Source organism: Sebastes umbrosus, chromosome 5 (genome assembly GCF_015220745.1).
Source record: "Sebastes umbrosus isolate fSebUmb1 chromosome 5, fSebUmb1.pri, whole genome shotgun sequence".
Taxonomy (NCBI): domain Eukaryota; kingdom Metazoa; phylum Chordata; class Actinopteri; order Perciformes; family Sebastidae; genus Sebastes; species Sebastes umbrosus.
This window is the reverse complement of record NC_051273.1, coordinates 34,927,217-34,936,133: the sequence shown is the minus strand read 5'-3', so window position 1 is coordinate 34,936,133 and position 8,917 is coordinate 34,927,217. Positions and strand designations below refer to the sequence as shown.

Below are 8,917 nucleotides of genomic sequence, written 5' to 3'. Positions count from 1 at the left end.
GAAGTATGTTGAAGATGTTTATTTTTGTCAAGCTTGGGCCGACCTAGCAACAGTAACTAAGGGGACTTAGGATTGGTCAATCATCAGAACTCTGCCTTGATGCTTGTATTCCTGGTTCACTCTCAAAGCTCTCATCAACCTGATCTCAGCAGGCAGCTGTTTTCAGAGAAAGATCTCCGATAAACCGACTGTACACTAGCCGCTCAGCAGCAAACAGCAGACTGACCCATTCGGAGACCAGCTGGTGAACATAGCAGAGCATTTAGCAGCTAAAGAGACGGATATTTTCCTCAGGAGTTGGTGGAGGCCAAAAACAGAGCTAAAAGAAAGTGATTATTAGACAGATGTGAGTGGACACAATAACCACTCCAAATGAATGCTCTGTGTCAGCTGGATGTGTAAATTAGGCTGTTTGGTAAAATGATAGCCATAACAGCTTTATAATATGTTAACATGTCAATCAATTAATCAATTAATGCTGCTTTAAAATCCTTGTGTGTTGGTGTGTGTGTGTGTGTGTGTGTGTGTGTGTGTGTGTGTGTGTGTGTGTGTGTGTGTGTGAGAGACTGGTGTTGAAAAGATCTGAAAAATACTGTTTTCCCATAATGAAAAGATAAAAACATGCAAAAACATTTTAATTTGTAATCCAAATTACACATATACAAGGATTGAGGATATTAGCATGTCATTGTCAGAGACCACAGTCAAAAGAACAACAAGAGAGAAAAATACAATCTGTACATATTTCAGTTTACAGTGAGTAGCCAGTTTGAGTACCAGAGAACACTAAGGCAGATCATCAGCAGAAAAAACAAACGTTGCCTTTTTAGTATTTTAATCCACCACAGCAGAGTATCAAGAAGTATCGTTGCTACAAAACAAGGACTGATGTCTCCCTTTATTAGCAATCAGCTGCATAAGTTACACTGTGATAAAAGCAAAACAAGAAAACAGAAGGTATCTATCTAAAGTCTAGCATTACTGTACATGTCTTCTCACGAGCTTTGGAACACCAAACTGGCAAAAATATGCAGCTCTTTAGTACAGCTCTGGGTTTGACCAACGTCCGCCTCTCACTAATAAAAACTAATGACAACACTGTCAGAGGCTGTGGCTCAGCAGGAACTCTTCATACAGCCTCGCCTCTGTGTAACACTGGTCCTGAATATGATGCTGGGCTTTGAAAAGAGTTGAAGGTCCTCAAAAACGTCATGGCAATTTGCTCGTCAGATTTTAAAGATACATAGGAAACTAAAGGAAACTCAAAAACGCGAGTTTGTAACAACTACAAGTACTGTATTGGCCCCGAGTTATATGATATTTTTTTCTGGATGTATACTATGAAATAAGATATATTCAGAGTAGCAGATGTTATCATTAATTGAAAGTACCCGCTCCAACAGAGTGAGCCTGGTACACCAAGAAAAGGTTGCATTATGGGTTGTTTGTGGCCTTAAAGGTGCTAAACACGGGATTGGGAGCATTTCTATTGCCTCTCAACGGCTCTCAACATGGTGACGCCAAGCCGGCGGCTTGTAGATAACGGTGCTAACAGAGCTAACAGAGCTAACAATGCAAACAAAGGCGAAAGTGCTGACGGAGCCAGTGTTAACCTGAGGGGGTCGATCGGCCGAGAATCACCTCTGTCACAGAATGTCCCATGAGACTGCCTGCAGCAAGAGTTAACTACACAGGACCACATATTAAACAAGCTAACCCTAACCCTAACCCTAACCTTAACCCAAGCATATTAAACAAGCTAACCCTAACATTAACCTTAACCCTAACCCAAGCATATTAAACAAGCTAACCCTAACCCTAACCTTAACCCAAGCATATTAAACAAGCTTACATTAGAAACATTAATGGAAAGATTTCAGTATTTTGGGTAAATGTTCCCAATAGGATGGTGTTTCTTGTTTTCAAAGAGTCTTTCCAAAAACATTAGAGTCATCTTATATTAGGGCCAGTACGGTAATAATTAGGGGTGCAAGAAAATATTGCGATATTAAGTTTTGTGGTACTGTATTGATTTTTGAAAAACACTTGATTTTTAATTAATAGTTTACATGCAAAGATTGGTGGCAAACAGTGGCTCCGACTGCACAAAAAGTAGAACTATGATGTTGGATGTTACAGGTACTGTGATGTTGAATGTTACTGGTACTGTGATGTCAGATGTTACAGGTACTGTGATGTTGGATGTTACAGGTACTGTGATGTTGGATGTTACAGGTACTGTGATGTTAGATGTTACAGGTACTGTTACAGGTACCCTCCCCTGGCAAATATAAAGTGAAATACACAGCTGGTGTTGGCTACCTATGTGTTTTGGTGTGCATGATGCATAAGCCGTTTTTTTCCTCAGGTGTAACATATACAACTGCTCCACTGCAATAAGCAAAATTAGTAGGGCTGTCAGAGTTAACGCGATAATAACAAGTTAACGCCAATTTGTTTTACCGCCACTAATTTCTTGAACGCGTTAACACAACTTGTGATTGTTAATTAACCTCTTAAAAATCTGACGGGCCGTCGGGCATGGCCACTAATAAATATTTTGGAGGTTGTAGGGGCTCAGCTTTAAATCTAAAGTGAAGATACTGGTATCATATATATATGAAACCTGATGAACCTATCGGTACCAACCATGTCGTACTAGCTTGTAGTGAAGGAGGTTAAATAACGTTCCAAACTTACACTACATTTTGCTGAGGAAAAACTGACATGTCCATTTTCAAAAGGGTCCCTTGACCTCTGACCTCCAGATATGTGAATGTAAATGGGTTCTATGGGTACCCACGAGTCTCCCCTTTACAGACATGCCCACTTTATGATAATCACATGACGTTTGGGGCAAGTCATAGTCAAGTCAGCACACTGACACACTGACAGCTGTTGTTGCCTGTTGGGCTGCAGTTTGCCATGTTATGATTTGAGCATATTTTTCATACTAAATGCAGCACCTGTGAGGGTTTCTGGACAATATCTGTCATTGTTTTGCGTTGTTAATTTATTTCCAATAATTAATAGAAACATACATTTGTATAGAGCAGCATATTTGTCCTCTCCCATTAAATGCTTGACAAATCTCCCTTTAAGGTACATTTTGAAGAGATAAAAAAATGTGCGATTCATTTGCGATTTATTGCGATTAACAATGAACAATCATGTGGTTAATCCTGATTAAATATTTGAATTGATTGACAAGCCCTAAAAATTAGTGAAGTTACATCAACTGAATTCCTGAAAGTCACATTTCTATTTGAAGTAATAGAAGTATTAGCAGAAATAGACTGAGCAATTTGGTTGATCTTCCAGGTCTTCCACCTTTGTGCTGTTCTGCTGCAGACCCACACGTCACAGAGGATTGGTCTGTTTATCAAACATACAGATTCATCTGTAAATACAAACTCATTTCATTACAATACTACTGTATTTGTCAGTTCGTAGATTTACTGTTGCTCTGCAACCAAAAGTGCTTCAGATGGGGTTTTTTTAGATTTTGTTTTCTGTGCCTTTATTCTCTGTTTTCCATTTCCTTTCATCTGCACAGACATATAAATGAAAATCATATTTCACCACTGTGTCTTTCGCCACTTTGCTTCGTTATTTTGTCATCCTGCAAATCAGCTAAACTACATCCCATTTAAAGGTCCAATTTGTGAAAACGCAGCAAGGACATAACCGCAATATTTAAACTGCACTACAAAATAGCATTTTCTGCTCGTACGAGCCGCCATTCAAGTTATTTAAATCCGATGTGGCACTAAATGTCCTTGATTATCTCAGAGTGTACAAAGCCGGGGGGGGAGAGACAGCCATTCTTTATCGCAGTTCAGTCAAAAGCTGTGATGTGATGTGAATGATCAGACTTTGCAGGGAAAAATCAGTATGAGGAGCGCAGAAAGGAAATGAAAAAAACATGTGATCACGGAGCAAAAAATAATACTGTGGCTAATACCGTGGCTGAATGAGCCCCGCCGTTTATACTGCCGTATCACGGAGAACCACTGCTTCACACATGGAATAACACCAGCTTCTGGTCAGAGTAGACTTTAGTGATCAGTATAGTGAATTTGTTACTAATTAATGAACGGGCCCTCGCACCTTCCCATGCGTCGGGGGTACTGGCGGGACACCGATCGATGCGGCCAGGCACAATGAAACAGGAACTCTCTGCTGAGTGCAATGACGCCTGCCACAAGACTCTACGACAAACAGTTCATGAGTTATGAAAGGGGGTGGGGCTATGAGTATATTTTTGCATGTACATGTCATCAGGACCGGACCTTTATCATGCCTGAGAAATTTGGGGCAAATTGGACTATGTACAGTGGAGTTACAAAAACGTCCTGTTTCATGGCGAATGGCTCAAAATGGCCGCCACGCCACGGTCAGGTCGTTCAGTGAAAAGTCACTATTTGAATAACTTTTGTCCTTAAGGTCTTAAGATGGTCCTGACCAAATTTCAAGTCGATCTGATTAAATCTGTAGGAGGAGTTCTTTAAAGTACACGGCCAATAATACGCTAAAAATGGGCGAAAATCGCACATTAAATTCAAAATTGCTAACTTCCTGTTGAGTTTTGGGCATACCTCCAAGAGGCTTTTTTTCTGTGTCTCCACATGTTACATCTGTCTGCCAAATTGCACACATGTAGGTGAAACCGGAGCGAGGGGCTCAATTTTTCTAACTTTCTAGAGGGGCGCTAGCGAGCCATTTTGCAACACTCAAGCCCGAGACCCAAATTCCCGGGCCCTAAATATGTATATTTGATTCTGCTAACCTGTGTGATTGATTAAGATCTACACACTGTCAGCTGTCAGGAGTTGTAGTTGGGATTTTCTGAATGAATCAGAAGGAAAAAAGAAAAGCGTTAACACCCAGAGCCGTACAGTAGAGCCATGTTTTTGCTGGTAGGATCATCCAAGGCGTCTCATAATAGGCTTTGCCCTTTTATAGTGTCCATCCAGTGTGTCTCTGTGGAAATGACTCACGCACACTCTCTCACACACACATACAGGTAACGAGGTGGAATCCACACACACACACACACACACACACACACACACACACACACATACACACACATACACACACACACTTATCATGGCGAAGTGCTCCTCCGGTTGCCGTTGCAAAACAGCGAGGAGCTTTAAAGCAACGCATAGAATCAAGACTGAACAATCAAAAGAATGTACAAAAAGGCACGTTTGACCCCAGTGCTCCTGTACTGTGAGATTCAAGTGTAAATGAGCGTCTGTAGCATGGCTGTTGTAGCTCTTAATCGTCATAGAGACAACATCCCCTCTGAGCGCACTGTTCCGGCTGCTCACGTCTGTTAGCATCGGGGCTAACGCTCAGATAGTCATGTCCTTTAGCCTGAACTGCTAGGCCAGGAGTCCGAATGGTCCCTAGAGTCATCGCCCGTCGTCGAGGGGGCGGCGAGTCTCTTTACAAGCTGTCCTGGTAATCCGTACCCCGTTTTTACCCCACATCCTCTTTTCCTTTAACTCTGCCCACCCCACCTGAGCGCTTGGAGCAAGGGTGGGGTGGGGAGGGTGGTTGTTGCAGGTGCAGGTGGTGGTGGGGGGAGGGGGGTTAATCGTCCCCTCCGCCGTACAGGTCGGCCAGCTTGCGGAAGCGCGGCCCCCAGTCGCCGAGGTAGTCATAGTCCTGGTCGCCGCAGCTTGAGGAGGAGTGCAGGGAGCTGAGGGAGCCGGCGGTGGAGCCGCTGCCCTCGTAGTCGAACACCAGCAGGGAGTCGTAGGGGGGGGCGGTGGGGTCGTTGTCTGCTGCCTTCAGGCCCTGGAGGGAAGAAATGGAGACGGTAAGATGAGCAACGAGAATTCTCACTGTACTACACATGTGACTACACATCACCACTCACTGTACTACAGCCTGCTGGTGACTACACATCACCAATCACTGTACTACAGCCTGCTGCTGGTGACTACACATCACCACTCACTGTACTACAGCCTGCTGGTGACTACACATCACCACTCACTGTACTACAGCCTGCTGGTGACTACACATCACCACTCACTGTACTACAACCTGCTGGTGACTACACATCACCAATCACTGCACTACAGCCTGCTGGTGACTGGAGATAAACCAACCACGGGTTTATGTTCAACGTTCCAAACTGTGACACACGCACATGAACGCGTAGTATAAGGCGAGTATAATATCTCCAGCCTTATTGATAAAACCTCTGTGTGTGTGTAAAGAGCATGCACATTCACCATGTCACAGGTTAATCCTCAAGAGTTCCATTCTCATCACTTCTTAAACCAGAGGGCATGATGGGAAATATTTGCGGAGCAGACCTTTACAGTTCATTAAACACGGACACCGCCCTGTTCGCACCAGAGCTTTTAGCCCCCCCCCCCCCCCGCCCTCCAGAGTATCTATGAGACTGAGAGAAGACTCTGACCATATCTACAGCAGGATTACAGTAATCCTATCATATTCTCTCTATAGTAACGCTATACGTAGAGCTCCGGATGTTATAGAAACCTGTGTACATGCTTTTATTACAAAGCAGAGCCGTGCCAGACCCATGTTAAACCCCCGAGACCCCGTCTGATGACCCCTTGTTGACCCATTCAGACCAGATGAAAGGAGCACAGCTCTCAAAGAACTGGGATTCAAACTATCAACCTTTTCAATCACAAGCCAGCCTCTCTGACCTTTACAGACCTTCAGCCCCTCCAGAGAACAGGAGCAAGAGGACGAGATCAGAATAAGGGAGGTTAAGTAGAAAGGTTGTGTTTATTTATGTGTGTGTGTGTGTGTGTGTGTGTGTGTACGTGTGTGTGTGGAGGCGTTGAGATGGACAGTAGGGGGTGCTGGCGGAGAAGGAGGGATTATGGAGGAGTGTAGAAGAGAGGAGGATTTGGGTCAGGTTGGACAGATGCTGTCTCTATCTCCAGTAGGAGATTCAGCAGATTACCAAGCGGAGCCTGAACTTAAAACCACCCCCCCCCCCCCCCCCCACCCACCCACACACACACACACACACACACACAGACATCATTTTTATGAACTCACTCAAAGAACTGCACACTGGTAGAATAAAAGCATCATCTAAATGTTGAAGATGTTGAAGATATTGAAGATGTTGAAGATGTTGAAGATGTTGCCCTAACCAACAGTCCTGTGGGTGTTTTTTTTTCCCCCCTCATCGCTGCTCAGAGCGTTGACTCTGGTGAGCAGCGGAAATGTTTTGTGGGCCACGTCTGTCGTCTGACTGAAGACACTCCTGTCACTCTGAAGCTCAATGGGAGGAGAGAATTAACGCAGAGAGGGAGAGGGAGAGAGGGAGAGGCAGGACGAGAAGCATCAGCTTGTCATGTCTGCCGGATTAAGCTGTCTATAGATCAGCTCGCCGTGTCTGACAGCTCCCGCTCATTATTCATAGCTCTGCTTGGCAGATGTCTTTATGCGAGCTGCTGACCAAAAGACACACACACAAACAATGCGGAAGCAGCTAGCGCACAGAGAGAGCGACACGCATCGGGGCTGCACGGACAATGATGAGTCTTCACGCCCCAGATGCTGCGCTGCTGCCGGGGCGCCGTGCGCTGTTTAAGGAAGAGAGAGAGTGGGCTATACAGTCTTTACCAGAAGTCTATCTGATGAACTCTGACAGTCATGTTAATCCATCTGAGGGAGCGGAACGCTTTACACAAGCTTTAAATGGAGAGCAGTGACATATATTCAAGTTTGTTTATCTTCTCACTGCGGCTGAACCCAAGTATGGGGGTGGTGCTGGACTTTTATACATATATATATGTATATATATGTATATATACATATATATACATATATATATATATACAGGGCTGTCAATCGATTAAAATATTTAATCATGATTAATCACACATTTTTTATCTGTTCTAAATGTACCTTAAAGGGAGATTTGTCAAGTATTTAATACTCTTATCAACATGGGAGTGGACAAATATGCTGCTTTATGTAAATGTATGTATATATTTATTATTGTAAATCAATGAACAACACAAAATAACGACAGATATTGTCCAGAAACTAGGGATGCACCAATACCAATACCAGTATCGGGTATCGGGTCCAATTCTGTGCTCATATACTCGTACTCGTACTCACAAAACGGCTCCGATACAACGGCACAGATACCACTCTGCACGCACTGGCCCTCACTTTCATTGCACGACGGGGTTTTGCTTGTACCCTCTCGTGCGTGTGTTAGACTCCTTAGTCTGCGTTTCAAGACGGGTCGGGTGGGTTGCCGACATCACCGCAGACCCCTGGCGCACTGAGGACAGTCCCGGTCGACAGTCGCACCGGGAGCAGGTGGCCGTCCCCGGCGGGGAGAGAGGACGCTGCGAGCCCTTTGTCCACGGTGCGGCAAGGTCCGGGCGTGGAGCACTGTAAAGCTGCGACCGCGAGCCCTCTTCTCCCCGAGCCTTTCCAAGCCGACCTAGAGCCGGTCGCGGCGCACCGTCTCGTATGCGGGACTCCCCAGCCTGCCGTGTGTCGCTCACACCCTCCAGCTGGCTGTTAATGAGGGTCTTTTGGCACAGAGAAGTACTCGTATCGGTTCTCGGTATCGGCGAGTACCCAAATGTAAGTACTTGTACTCGGTCTGAAAAAAAGTGGTATCGGTGCATCCCTAGTGTGAATCTCATATGTAAACAATATAAAAATAGCCATACTCTAGGTGTTAAACTGCATGTGATGATCATAAAGTGGGCATGTCTGTAAAGGGGAGACTCGTGGGTACCCATAGAACCCATTTACATTCACATATCTGGAGGTCAGAGGTCAAGGGACCCTTTTGAAAATGGACATGTCAGTTTGGAGCGTTATTTAACCTCCTTCATTACAAGCTAGTATGACGTGGTTGGTACCAATGGATTCATTA

General features: G+C 44.5%; 1 protein-coding gene across 1 annotated transcript in view; it reads right to left on the bottom strand.

The window, feature by feature from the left end:
- Window positions 1-616: 616 nt before the first annotated feature.
- LOC119487935 (cadherin-2-like) overlaps window positions 617-8,917 on the bottom strand; it is a 111,910-nt gene continuing 103,609 nt past the window's right edge. The window contains exons 16-17 of the mRNA XM_037769016.1: window positions 3,107-5,811; window positions 617-2,363 (exon numbers count right to left, since the gene is read on the bottom strand). Of these exons, the coding sequence (XP_037624944.1) occupies window positions 5,605-5,811 (207 nt within the window). The 3' untranslated portion in view covers window positions 617-2,363; window positions 3,107-5,604. The remainder of the gene's footprint in view (window positions 2,364-3,106; window positions 5,812-8,917) is intronic.